The sequence below is a fragment of the Mustelus asterias genome, chromosome 6, assembly GCF_964213995.1.
Source record: "Mustelus asterias chromosome 6, sMusAst1.hap1.1, whole genome shotgun sequence".
NCBI classification, from domain to species: Eukaryota; Metazoa; Chordata; class Chondrichthyes; order Carcharhiniformes; family Triakidae; genus Mustelus; species Mustelus asterias.
In genome coordinates, this window is record NC_135806.1 from 2,047,485 (window position 1) to 2,062,484 (window position 15,000).

Here is a 15,000-nt window from a genome sequence, read left to right on the forward strand (position 1 = left end):
AACATTGACCATTGCTGTTTGGTGCGGTGGTCATTAGAAACTTGGCTAATAGACTGTCGTGCTCTAGAGAATGACAGTTTGCATTGACAATGTGAGGTTAATTATATTTGAGCTGCTGATTTCTCCTCTCCTCGGAATAGTCTGAGCACTTTGCCAATCCCAAGAGTTCTTTACTGTTAAAATGGTAAAAGTATTTTATTGAAATTTTTTTCTCCATTGGTTGGGATCACAGAGATATGAAACGTCAGAGTGGGATTCGCATTAATACTGATAACTCGCAGAGAGATTGTGGATTCTCTCCTTAGCTCTTTCTCTGCTCTTTACAGAACAAATTAACAATTTAAGATTGTTTAGTATTTCGTTTACAAAGTTAACTTTTCGGTATTAGTATAATGAGCAATTAAATCAGTCCATTTCCTTTTTAATCTGTGTGGGCTTTGTACAGAAGTAATCCAAACGCACTGGCCGCCTTGAGTGTTATAAATCTACAATCTCTCTCTCTGCTGATTCCTGGCTACCATTCTGAGGAATAATTCAAAGGCCACAGAGAGTGAAACAAGCCGGAGAGACCCTTCAGCCCGACCACATCTGCTAGACACCCAATAGAAAGTGAATTCTCCCCTCTTCTTATTCAAATTGAGACCAGTACAAGTACCACTTCCAACTGGAAGAATAATGATTTCCTCTGGTTGCCCTTCACAGAAAAAATAGGTCGGTGAAATATCCATTGAATCCATCAGAGAGGGTGAGAATTATGTTAAATCCAGGGAATGCCAAGTAGGTACAGATTCACTCCTGGAGGTTATCGTAGCACAGAAACTTGGTCGCATGGACCTGGGAAACTCTTTAAGTAGTTTAAAGAGGGAATTACAAATTAGCACTCCACTTCCCATTCTCACACCTCCAAATGGACAGTGTTCCAACCAGACTAGGTTCACTAATTGCAAGATCCTTGGGGCCCCTTAATCCAAGCAAACTTGTTGTTTTATTCAATTATGGGACCTGGACGTAGCTGGCCAGCATTTTTTGCCCATCCCTAGTTGCCTTTGTTCAGAGGGCAGTTGAGAATCAACCACATTGCTGTGGCTCTGGAGTCACATGTAGCCAGATCGGGTAAGGCCAGCAGATTTCCTTCCGTAAAGGACATTAGTGAACCAGATGGGTTCACTTTCCGATTGAGGCACTGTACTGTTCTCTCTATTACTAATGAGATATAGAGTTATTACTGATGATGCAAAAAAAGATTTACTTGAATGATACCAGAATCGAGGTTATAATCTTACTGAACATAAGAAATAGAGCAGGAATAGATCACCAGGCCCTTCAAGCTGCCCCATCATTCATTACGATCATGGCTGATCTATGCCAGCCTCAGCTCCTTCTCTGTGCCATTTCCCCGTACCCCTCTATTCCTCGATCTGCCAAATATTTATCCACCTCCACTTTTAAAAACTTCTAATGATCCAGTTTGTGGAAGTGCTGGGGTACGTTTTTGAACATGTGTGTTGATGGATTTGGAAAGAGTATTGCTGCATCGTGACAGGGGGAAGGGCAGCAGAGGAGTTTGGTGACCTGTCCACACAGAGGCGATGCCTGAGTTTGCTAATGATACAAAGCTAGGTGGAAGTGGAAGTTGTTAGGAAGACATGGAGAGGTTGCAGAGAGATACAGACAGGTATAGCTAGCAATTTGGAAAGGAAGTGGCATGTTGGCCTTTATTTCTGGGGGATTGCAGCACATGAGTAAAGATGTCTTGCTGCTGTTGTGCAGGACTTTGATACGATCACATCTGGAATACTTTGTGCAGTTTTGATTGAAGGAAGGATATATTTGCATTGGCGGTAGTACAGCGAAGGTTCACTAGATTGCTCCCTGGATTAAAGAGTTGTCCTATGATGGGGGACTGAGTAAATTGGGCCTCTACTCTCTGGAGTTTAGAAGAATGAGAGACAATCTCATTGAAACTTACAAGATTCTAAAGGCACTCAACAGGATAGATACTGAGAGGCTGTTTCCCCAGGCTGGGTGACCAAAACACAGGGGCATGGTCTCCGGTTAACAGTCAGATCATTCAGGGGTGAGATGAGAAATTATTTCACATAAGGGGTTGTGAATCTTTGGAATTCTGTGCACCAGGAGGGTGTGAATGCTCCAGTATTGAATATATTTAAAGCTAGGGTCAACGGGGTTTTGGCATCTGAAGGTATCAAGGATATGGGGAACAAGCTGGAAAGTGAAGTTGAAGCCCAAGATTAGCCATGATTGTGTTGAATGGTGGAGCAGGCTCGATGGGCCGAATGGTCTTGACGCAGCCCTCTCTTACACTTCTCTCTTGACTTTCATTTGCACAGCTGGTGGGAGAGAATGAGGTGAGGTTTATAACGGTGGTTAATATCTGTCATTTCACATTGTCAACCAGAGCCAAGATGATAGGCAGAGGGATCTGGGTGTACAGGTACACAGGTCACTGAAAGTGGCAATGCAGGTGGAGAAGGTAGTCAAGAAGGCATACAGCATGCTTGCCTTCATCGGCCGGGGTATTGAGTTTAAAAATTGGCAAGTCACGTTGCAGCTTTATAGAACCTTAGTTAGGCCATACTTGGAATATAGTGTTCAATTCTGGTCGCCACACTACCAGAAGGATGTGGAGGCTTTGGCGAAGGTACAGAAAAGATTTACCAAGATGTTGCCTGGTAGGAGGGGCATTAGCTATGAGGAGAGGTTGGAGAAACTTGGTTTGTTCTCACTGGAGCGACAGACGTTGAGGGGCGACCTGATAGAAGTCTACAAGATTATGAGAGGCATGGTCAGAGTGGATAGTCAGAAGCTTTTTCCCAGGGTGGAAGAGTCAATTACTAGGGGGCACAGGTTTAAGGTGCGAGGGGCAAGGTTTAAAGGAGATGTACGAGGCAGATGTTTTACACAGAGAGTAGTGGGTGCCTGGAACTCATTGCCGGGGGAGGTAGTGGAAGCGGATACGGTAGTGACTTTTAAGGGGCGTCTTGACAAGTGCATGAATAGGATGGGAATAGAGGGATATGGTCTCCAGAAGGGTAGGGGGTTTTAGTTCAGTTGGGCAGCATGGTCGGTGCAGGCTTGGCGGGCCGAAGGGTCTGTTCCTGTGCTGTAATTTTCTTTGTTCTTTGTACCCTCTAGACCAATAGTTCAGAGGATGTCATAAACCAAAAGATGTGCCTCCAACCCTTTCACTGTAATACTAAGATTAGTGTCCTGATTTTAACTCAGTTAGCCGAGCCGAGTGGTTAAATCGGAGAGATTGATTTACTGACCCATTCCTGCGGGAAACCTGGTGACAGCCATTTTTACTGTGGAACAATCATGAGGCTGTTGTGAATCTTTCCTTGCGCTGTGATTTTTTAATAAATATACCTGTTTCCTCTTGCTTTAGGCTTTATGTTTTTACTTTTACGACACTTCTTGTGATTCTCAGGAAGGATAGGGTAAATGTTGGTGTAATGACATTCCAGGGAACTCCAAACCTGTATGTTTGAATGTAAATATTTCCTCAGTTCAAAGGCCATGCAAATAGGAGATTCCTTGTTCAAAAGTACCTGATTCCGAGTTGCCACAGTTCTTTTCCATTCTGACTGGTTTATCTCTGCCGCAACTGATCTCCAGCGAGCATTTGTGAAATCTCCCCTAAACTCTGCCAACTGGTCAGTAATTCCCAAAAACGCTTACATTTCCAAAAATTAAATGCTGCTCTTACTCTGAGATTGTAAGACACAATTTTATGGGCACATTCTGTTCTATACTCTTTCATTTCACTACCTAGAAATTCCACCAGATGCTAGTTTTATTTAGAATCATACAGCACAGGAGGCCTTACAACCCATCATGTCTGTACTGACTCTTTGAAGGAGTTACCAATTAGTTCCATTCCACTCTGCTCTTTCCCACTTGCCCTTTAACTTTGCCTTTTCAAGTATTTTATCCAGTTCCCTTTTGAAAGTTATTATTAACTTTCAGGCAGCACCTTCCAATGCAATGAGATCACAACTCATTGCATTGAATAAATTCTCCTCATCACTCCTGATCCAGCAATGCTCTGGGGACTTGGATTCAAATCCCACCACCACAGAAATTTAAATTCAGTAAAGATCTGGAATTGAAAGTTTAATGATGACCGTGAAACCATTGACGAGTGTCGGAAAATCCAATTCTGGTTCACGAATGTCCTTTAGTGAAAGAAATCTGCTGTCCTTACCTGGTCTGACCTACATGTGACTCCAGAGCCACAGCAATGTGGTTGACTCTTAAATGTCCTTTGGGCAACTAAGGACGGGTAATAAATACTGGTCCAGCCAGCGACGCCCATGAACAAAAAAATCACTTGCCCTGGTTGTTATGTCAACCACCTTGAATTTGTGTCCCTCTGGTTGCCGACCCAACTGCCACTGGAAACTGTTCCTTCTTCTTTACTCTATCAAAACTGTGCATGATTTTAACCACCTATATTAAATTTCTCCTTAAACCCCTCTGCTCCACCAAGAACAATCCCAGTTCTCTCTGTGTGACTGAATTCCTCAACCCTCAGCACCATTTGAGTAAACCTCCTATGCGTACAGATTCGCACCATTCCATTGGTTTAACATTGCCGACCTCACTCAGATCTCTGAGTGGGGAATCCTCTACAATTTCACCTCTGTCTGAACTCTCTCTGTTTATACGAAAGAAGATTTGTTTCTTCTTAAAATGTAATTCACGGCCGTGATGGGAATGAAATCGAATGTTTTCTTCTCCCCACCCTCAGAATTCCCGAACGTGAAACCAATCATGATGACTTTTAAAATCTGTCCAATCACTTTCAGTGGCATTGGTGAGACGATTTAAAAATGGGATAGAATTGAAAAGTAGAAAGTTAGTTAAACTTGGATAGAAACTTTATTGTGGGGTTTGTGATCAGCTCTGATCTCCACCTTATAACAAAGTCACAGAAGAACCAGAGAGAGTTCAAATAAGATTTATTAGGTTGATGCCAGGACAGAGAATGTTACCATCGGGAAAGATTGAACTGTCCAGAGGTCTTTCCCTGGAAAAATGTAGATGATGGATGACCTGACGCTGATCTTTAAGATTTGGAAAGTTTTTGATGGGTTGGATGCCCAGAAGATAGTTCTACATTTTTTATTTATAGACAGGATAGGTCCGTCCAGTCAGATTTCTGGTCTGGGTAATCCCTATTATGTTGATTTTAATTTGGTTGAATGTCAAGGAGGGGTGGTTACACACTCACTCTGTTGTTAGAGATGGTCATTGCCTGGTACTTAGTTGGCATGGTGTTACTTGTCACTTATCAACCTAATCCTGAATATTGCCCAGGTTTTGCAGGCTTAGAGTGTTGTAGTGTCTGAGGGGTTGTGAATGCAGCTCAACACTGTGTAAGCATCGGTGAACATTCCCACTTCTGACCTCCTGTTGGAGGTAAGGTCATTAGTAAAGCAGCTGAACATTGCAGGGCCAAGGACACTACTCTGAGGAACTCCTGCAGTGAGGTGCTGAGGCTGAAATGACTAGCTTCCAACAACTACAACCAGAGGAAGGTTTTCTCCCCGATTATCACTGCCTTCAATTTTACTCAGGCTTGTTGCTGCCGGATTGAGTCAAATGTTGCCTTAACATCTAGGACAGTTGCTCTCACCTCACCTTCAGAACTCGGCTCAGTCAGCAGAGTCATAAAGTCAGCGTCGTACAGTACAGAAGAGGCCCTTCGGCCCATTGATTCTACACTGATAAAACTACACTAAATCTACACTGATCCCACTTTCCAGCACTTGGCCCATAGTCTGGAATGTTATGAGTTTTCAAATGCTCATCCACGTACTTTTTAAAGGTTGCGAGGTTACCCACCTTTACTACTTTCCCAGGCAGTGTGTTCCAGACTCCCACCACCCTCTGGGTAAAATAATGTTTCCTCAAATCCCCTCAAAACCTCCTGCCCTTCACCTTAAAATTGTGCCTCCTCGTTACTGACCCTTCAATTAAGGGGAACAGAAGTTTCCTATACACCCTGTCCATGCCCTTTGTCATCTTATACACCTCAATCAGGTCCTCCCTCGGCCTTCTCTGCTCGAAAGAAACAACCTGAGCCTACCAACCTCTCTTCATAACTTAATACTCCATCTTGGGCAACATCCTGGTGAATTTCCTCTGCACCCTCTCCAATTCAATCACATCCTTCCTATAGTATTGATTTGTTATTGTCACATGTATTAGTATACAGTGAAAAGTATTGTTTCTTGTGAGCTATACAGATAAAGCATACCGTTCATAGAGAAGGAAAGGAGAGAGTGCAGAATGTAGTGTTACAGTCATAGCTAGGGTGTAGAGAAAGATCAACTAAATGCGAGGTAGGTCCATTCAAAAGTCCGATGGAAGCAGGGAAGAAGCTGTTCTTGAGTCGGTTGGTGCGTGACCTCAGACTTTTGTATCTTTTTCCTAACGGAAGAAAGTGGAAGAGAGAATGTCTGGGGAGGTGTAAATAGAGTCAATGGATGGGAGGCTGGTTTGCGTGATGGACTGGGCTACATTCATGACCTATTGTAGTTCCTTGCGGCCTTGGGCAGAGCAGGAGCCATACCAAGCTGTGATACAACCAGAAAGAATGCTTTCTATGGTGCATCTGTAAAAGTTGGTGAGAGTTATAGCGGACATGCCGAACAAACTTTTTGTTTTATTCAATTGTGGGACCTGGGTGTCATTGGCTGGCCAGCATTTATTGTCCATCCCTAGTTGCCTTTGTTCAGAGGACAGTTAGGAGTCAACCATATTACTGTGGATCTGGAGCCACCTGTATGCCATTCCGGGTAAGGACGGCAGATTTCCTTCCCTAAAGGACATTAGTGAACCAGATGGGTTTTTCCGACAATCGACAATGGTTTCATGGTCATCGGTAGATTCTAAATTCCATATATTTTTTATTGAATTCAAATTCCACTAGCTGCAGTTGAGGTCAATGGGGGGGAGGGGGTGGGGGGTGGTGGTGGAGGTGTGTGCAGACAGGGGAAGGGGGGGAGGGTGATGTGAAGCAACAAACACACCTGAAAATACACAAAAATAGGTGCACTGAAATCCAGATTCAAACCTGGATGTGCTTGTTTTCTAACCTGCACGTGTTTGATTTAGTCAGTTGCACCAAGTGATATTGTGCTGACTCTGGTTAGCTCAGGAATTGGCAATTTCACTGCGCCCTGGATTTTTTAAATGGAAAATTGAAGCATATAAATAGCAAATCACATTACCTGCAGCAGATACAGGCACTGATGAGGTATGCTCCAGGAGTACTCAGTGATAGAAATAGAGATTCCTCAGTCTCTCTCATACTATTTACGTGAAATATTAAATAGTAAGATGGATCTCTGACAGACATCATTGGAAGAGGATTATTTGTATTCGTATGGAAGATGTGAAACAATACATAAAACTTGTCTGGAGAAAGTGACGGGCTTTGGAGGGATGTCTCCTCACTACTGTTGGTTGCTCGTTCTTAACAGTTAATTGCACCTGCAATTCCCTTACCTTTTTGAGAGCTAATGTGTGCAGTGCATCCAGGAACAGATCAGTGCCAAGCTATCTGTTTGAGGACAGCAAAGCTAATTAATGTGCAAGTCAAGGTCAAAAGCAATCAACCCACAGAAGACCGGAAGTCTGCGATCTACCTGAATGGTAAAATTGATTCATAATCTACTTGCCTGCCTTATGGGAAATAACTGTTCTCATTGGGGGCCATTGAATCCCATTCTGAATAGTAAAAGGGATGCTGTCCATATTAAATTTCAGCTGATTTGCTTCAGTCGTATGTTTCCCTATTTTTTTGCTGATATTGGACTCTATAGATTAATGGGATACTATGAAGGTCTCAGTCAGAATATTCTGAAAAGGATTCTAAGATGTACACCATTTTATTACTTTCAGTGTAACTTAAAATATTGTCTAAGTCAGACGACGCATCTCTGGTTACTCATGGTTTGCTTTCAGCTTCAGTATAGTTACAAATCTCGCAAATAAATTTGATTACTAGTTTTAACCTGAATAATATGCCTCATAGGTACTAGTTAGCTCAGTTGGTGTGCGTTGCTTCCCTGAACCAGCTGTGATAGCTACTGGGACCTACTACTTCTCCTGTCCTATTGTGATATTTTGGCATCACAGAGTTATGATTGGCAACCCTTGGACAACAAGGATACTACATGAAGAGAAAGACACTCTGATAGCGTGGTCATGCGAAAACATTCACCGTTAGCCCTGTAGCGTGCACTTCCCATTTTGCATTAGGGTGCAAGTTTCAGAGCAGATACATGGATCTGCTTACAGAAACTACATTTTTCATAAAGCAAATTTTAAAAAATCAGTGTTGTGCCCAAAATGTATCCATTTAATGTGCTAGATATTTCTGCTAGCTATTACTATGAGCATAATTTGATGGGGTATGTTCCGATAAGAGTTACGCATTAATATCATTGCTAATAAGGACATTATTACAAGTTCCTCTTTCAGTATAGCTGAAGAAACTAAAAAATCACCTCATAATATTTCTTACCCTATCTCAAAACTTGATTTTTGTTTACCTGATTTTTTTTGTGACTTGTCACACACGTTCATTAAGACGTAGGTTAACTTTGTAAACAAGTGAGCCAGCTTGTAACAATGTAGAATCATGTCACAATGATTAACTTTCCAGAGGAAGGTGCGATAGTACCTCTGCAAAACTTTCCTGTGCTCCTCCAGAGACCCCCACCCCCACTGACAGGCAAAGAGAGAGTGTGTCAGTTTTGCTTGCTGCCACATACTGGCCATGTGGGGCTGCCTGGTTACAGTGAGGGGAATGGTGTAAGCAGAGCAATTCTCCACGAATTGAGAAAAGTAGTCTAATTCTGATAAATGGTCGACCCCAATACATCCTACCTGTTATTATAACAGACATGCAGTATCTGTGCAGTAAATTAGTTAAACCCCACAAGGGTTTAGCAGTAGCTTATCTGGAAGTGAATAATTTGACTGGTAAGGGAGCAGTGTACGTGACCGGCATGAATGATTCGTTTCCCATTAAAGCAGCTTTAATTGACTGTTGTCTTCCTCAAATTATATGAATGTATATTGTCCCTCTGCTGGAAGAAAAGATACTGGTTCCCAAATTCATCTTCACCAACATGTATTGAGAATTAAAGAAAATACTCCTTGAACAGAAAGATAAATAAAATAGGATAGCATTTTGTTGTTACAAAAACCACAAGAATATATATTTTCAATATAATCTATAATAGTAGCAAAACACAATGTCTATACAATACATATAGTGATGTGGTCCACAATGACTGCAATTTGTAGAAGGCACAGTGATTGTGTAATCTCTACAATTGATAATGGTAATTGCTACATATTGTGACTAAGCCGTACATCTGTAATTTCAGTGTAATGTTCAGTCTGTCATTATTGGTTAATATATAATGCTTTAATGTACAGTTACTGCAGCTTCTGTGTGATATATAATGCCTGTTCCCTTTGATTAATCACAATCAGAATGCTTATTGCAAAGGCAATAATGCAATCTGCCTTCACTCTCCCTTTGCCCTTTTTTAACCAAATGTCATTTTTTTTCTCACGCGCTCTAATATCAAATTGCTCCAACCTTCCCTCCTCCAACCCTCCTTCCTCCAACCCTCCCTCCTCCAACCCTCCCTCCTCCATCCCTCCCTCCTCCATCCCTCCCTCCTCCATCCCTCCCTCCTCCATCCCTCCTTCCTCCATCCCCCCCTCGTCCATCCCTCCCTCCTCCAACCCTCCCTCCTCCATCTCTCCCTCCTCCATCCCTCCCTCCTTCAACCCTCCCTCCTCCAACCCTCCTTCCTCCATCCCTCCCTCCTCCATCCCTCCCTCCTCCATCCCTCCCTCCCTCCCTCCTCCAACCCTCCCTCCTCCAACTCTCCGTCCTCCATCCCTCCGTCCTCCATCCCTCCCTCCTCCATCCCTCCCTCCTCCATTCCTCCCTCCTCCATCCCTCCCTCCTCCATCCCTCCCTCCTCCATCCCTCCCTCCTCCAACCTCCCTCCTCCAACCTCCCTCCTCCATCCCTCCCTCCTCCATCCCTCCCTCCTCCAACCCTCCCTCCTCCAACCCTCCTTCCTCCAACCCCCCTTCCTCCATCCCGCTCCCCCTCCATCCCGCTCCCCCTCCATCCCGCTCCCCCTCCATCCCGCTCCCCCTCCATTAAACAATTTGTTTAAACATTTGTATTGGGAAATGATATCTAACTTGAATATTGTTGTAGTTTTGGATGAATAAATGTGTTTTGGGATTTGCTTCAATTGTGAATCAGCAGGTGCTCCAGGACACAGCCTCATTAAATTACCATTCCTAGCTTTCCAATCTTGTTTATTTCTTAATTTCCTTCCTGTCTGATTGATCCTTTAATGTATTCAATTGGAAACTGTTTTGCAAAGACCAGGAAAAAGTGTCCATACGTTATTTAGTTATGACAGTAAAACCTTTAGGAAGCTTTTAGGAAAACTGAAAATTCCAAACTTTAAATGCTCAGATTAAGCAACAGAAATTAATACAAATACATTTCCTGTTGTTAACCTGGCGACTTGATGAACACTGATGACACAATGTCTGAATATAATAGAATTTCACACCATGTTATTAAAATCTCATGAATCACCATTTAAAGTATATTTAAAGTAATGCTTGAAAGCATCTTTTGGTTTATTTAGAGAATGTTCTAGACTGGAGAATGTTCGGTGACTCCATGCATTTGCTAATTCTGCTTAATGATAATTACCTTTGGGAAGGCCCAGGAAATGGATTCTTGTAGCTTTCATATCGTAGAGACGCAGTTACTATGAAAACAGGGAAGATCGTTTGGTACCCAAACAATTCCACATTGAAATTAGAACAGAAGTTGAAGTTGAACCTGTTCAATTTTAACTATCTGAGTTGTTAAAAGGCAGAATGGCCACAGCCATGCTACAGAAGCTTGCTTCTATTAAGTCTCTAATCATGGTTCTCCTTTATTTGATGCGAGATGTCTTGTCTTGCACATTGCATGTCAGCTGACACCTATTCTCACTTTTGGAAATACAAAGTTCATGGTTTCGCTGAATCTGGCAAACATTTAACACTGGGTCAGAATTTTACAGTTGAATTCAGCCTTGCTCCTGACGTACTTTAAGATTCTATACAATGGATCTTGTTTTAAGATTTTTTCATGTAGACAGAATCTCAATTGTAGAAAGATTTTACCAGCAATCCAAAGCATCTAATGTTTCATTCCAATGTCCGGTGTTCCTCTCATTAATCTGTATGTAGTATTCCTGACGGGGCTAACAAACATAAGGAAGCTGAGGTTCCTAATCTAACTGTAAAAGTGCAGTATAACTCGGCTTTATAAATAAAGTGGCAACGAGAACAGGCCGGAGCCTGAGAGCTCTGAGGTGAGTAACTCACCCCCTGACTCCCCAGAGTCTATCCACAATATACAGGGCACAAACCTGGAGTTGCCTGCATGAGTACAGCTCCAACGGCATTCAAGAAGCTCAGTCCTGTCCAGGACAAAGTAGCCCACCTGACTGGTACCCCATCCACTTCCTTAAACAGTCACTTCTTTCACCATTGACGCACAGTGCTAGCAGTGTGCATCATCCATAAAGTGCACTGCAGGAACTCATCAATGCTCCTGCCACAGCATCTCACAAACCCATGACCTTTACTGCCTAGAAGGACAAGGGCAGCAGATGCATAGAAACACCACCACCTGAAGGTTTCCCTCCAAATCACATGCCATCCTGACTTGGAAATATAACGCCATTCCTTCACTGTCACTGGGTCAAAATTCTGGAACGCCCTTCCTAACTCAAATGTGGGTGAATGTACATCAAATGGACTGCAGCAGCTGAAGAAGGCAGCTCACCACCATCTACTTGAGGGCAAGAGAGATTTAAAATAACAACCTAAATAACCTAACCTCATGATCCAGCTCCTGATAGTCTTAATTTGTCAAACTGATTTGATTGTAATTTTTAAAAAAAGAATGAATGAGCTTATGGCTATCAAAGTGACCAATGTACAAACAGTTGCTAATCAAGAGTCAAAAGCATTTCCATCAGTCATTCTCAGAATATGCACAAGTCAGTGGCAGAGTAAAGCTCCCACTCGTCTGCCTCTTGAATTTGGAACAATGCTTCCTCCTGAACCAGTGTGATATTTCTGCTGCTTACACCAGACATTTTTGTGGTCCTTTGGAGTGAAATTTCTAACTTTGTATAATTTGTGCTTAATTATGGGATAGTTTTATAATGTGGTCTCGTGGGCTGAAACTCGACGAAACTTTGGTACTGTGTTTGTTTATGGGGAGTGGGGGAAGGAAGGTTGTTGCATTTGGTGAGCACTGCTGTACTTTCCAGAGAAAATGGTTTGAGGCTATTTCATTGGGGAGACAAGACTTTGATCTCTCATTCTGGACTCGATTCCAACACAGATTGTGGTGTTTCTTGTAATCCATAAAGTCATTGCACTAGCCAGGCCCAAACTCAAGTTTGTTAAATCAGTTCAACGTTCTATGATTTAATCGCAATTTTTAAAGTGTTTTCTGCCTATTGGCTGGTATTACAACTGAATAAATGAATAAAGCTATTAGATCTTGTACAACTGCATGAATAATAGTAAAAGATGATCCAGTGACTCATCTTAGCGAGGAAGGGACAGAAGATGGATTTACCCTGATGTATTGCTTCAATGTTTTAAAATAAATGTCAGAAAACTGTTTTTTTCAAAATTGCAGATCCCATTCACCTTTTCTTTTATTGATCCATCTCTGGTAACTAGTTTAAAAACATCAACATACACCTTTCCCATTCATTGTGTAGTCAGGAGTCCAATTTGATTGTGAACCAAGCAAAGGGTTTGGTGATTTCATGAATGGGGGTCGATTCTTTATCTTTCTGGGGAGAGCATGTGCTCAGGTTCCATATTTGGGATGAAGAAAAAGAAATGAGGGTTGATTATTTTGAATGTTCCCCTGTGTCTCTGTGCAACGGAATGGGATTATCACAACGTGTTATAGGAAAGAGGTCTGTATTCGAGCCCTTAGCTAATTGCAACAAAATCAAGGCAATAAATTAACTTCAAAATTATTTTACAGAATTTCCCCATATTTATGGAGGCTAGCTCCCCTGGGGAGCACCATGGCTTTTGAAAGTTGGTGTGAGCCCTGATATTGTTGAAGTATGGGAGGGGGCCGATTTGTTTCCTAACATGTGTTGACTTGTTAAGTGTCCATTTATCAGATATAACGTTACTGATGATGAAAGCACTGGTTTCCTGGTTTGTTATGTGACTGAAGGCGTAACTAATTTTTCTTTCTTTTTTTTTTATTTAACCCATTTCTCAGGCATCTCATACACAGAATACCGCACAGGTATAAAACCATTTACTAATCTTACACGTAGTTGTAGCTGATTGTGAAATTGTAAAGTACTGAATGAAATACTTGCAAGTACACACCAATATAGAATTGGTACAAGTGTGTTAAAATTGTACATAAAACATACTTTTGAACTTCAATGACAAACTCTGAATAAAATACAAGTTTCCGAGGTATTTTCTGACAACTGTCTGATGTTAAGATAATCAGCACATTAAGAATGCAAATTCATTGAGTAAAATACAGCTTCATATCAATGGATGTACGAAACTCGAGTTATGTTTGGGGACTTTGCTGTGGGAGCATTGATATTCCGCTGATTTGAAGGGAAGTCTATTATTAACAACAGTTCATTGAAGCTTCCCACATTTCCAGTCTCTCCCATCCCCGTTCTGATTTGTGTACTGATATAATCATCTTCGGTTCAGAGAAACTGCCTGAGCAGCTGCACAAACTGAAATTAAACTGATCTTTCTTTAAATGTCCCTGAACCACCCCCACTGCCCCCCCCTTCCCCCCCCCCCCTCAACACTTTCCCTCCCCTCCCCATAATTATGTGTGTGTCAATTTCAAATCAATTCCACAATTGCTAAATCAACCAAAAAGCAAGCTTTCACTTTGGATCAGATTACCAACAGCCAGTTGTTGTAGGAAATGTTCCCTGTTTTCCTTTAGTTAAAAAAAAAATGAAGAGTATTTGGGCTGTTAATGAGATAATGCTGGTGTACAGGTCTAAACTGGACAGGTTTTTTTGAAGAGCCAGTAGGGGCATGATGGGCTGAATGACCTCCCTTAGTCAAATTCTTAAAAAGAAATCAAAAGAAATGGATGAGTATACAGGTTACAATTGCAGCAATCTTAATATTGACCATAACACAGCTGAAGGGAAAGCCAAGAACATCATTATCAAATGATTTGAGTTGTTTGAGAAGTTCTGCTGGTGTGGTGGTGAGTGTATCAAACTATCCACCATCATCCTTTCATTGTCATCTCTCATTGCTTACTTATCATTCTAAACTCTGCTCCTTATATTCTCACACCTTCCTTCTCCTGTTATTTCTGCTCAGGACCTTGCTGTAATTATATAGTGCCTCTCATGACCGCCGAATGTCTCAACCTGCTTCAACCCAACGGGATACTTCACTGAGGCTTGTCACTGTGTGAAACATGTACCACAGGCAGCTATGTAAAAGCTGCTTTGAGTGAGAGAGCTGAGGGATAAATATTGAGCAGGACACCAGGGAGAATACCCCACTGTTCTTCAGAATAGTGTCGTAGCATCTTTCATGTCCATCTGAAAACACAGTCAGGGCCTCCATTTACATCTCATCTGAATGACTGTGCCACCAGCACTGTAGCACTTCCTCAGTATCGCACTGGGACTGTTAACCTGGATTGCATGCTCAAATCTCTGGGGCAAGACTTGAACCCAGAACCTTCAGACTCAGAGGAGAGAGAGCTACCCACTGAGTCACAGCTCAAACCTTCAGAAGGTGTTTGACTGATTTTGGATTTATGCAGATTTGGAGATCTGCAGAATTCATGAATTCATTGATAGT

General features: G+C 42.1%; 1 protein-coding gene across 2 annotated transcripts in view; it reads left to right on the forward strand.

The window, feature by feature from the left end:
- The window catches only part of bnc2 (basonuclin zinc finger protein 2), a 57,162-nt gene that overhangs the window by 29,615 nt on the left and 12,547 nt on the right, over positions 1-15,000 (forward strand). Inside the window, exon 2 of one of the 2 annotated variants that reach the window (XM_078213904.1) lies at positions 13,409-13,435. The exons of the other annotated variant lie outside the window; for it this stretch is intronic. Coding sequence (XP_078070030.1) covers positions 13,409-13,435 — 27 coding nt within the window. The remainder of the gene's footprint in view (positions 1-13,408; positions 13,436-15,000) is intronic. 2 annotated transcript variants of the gene reach the window in all.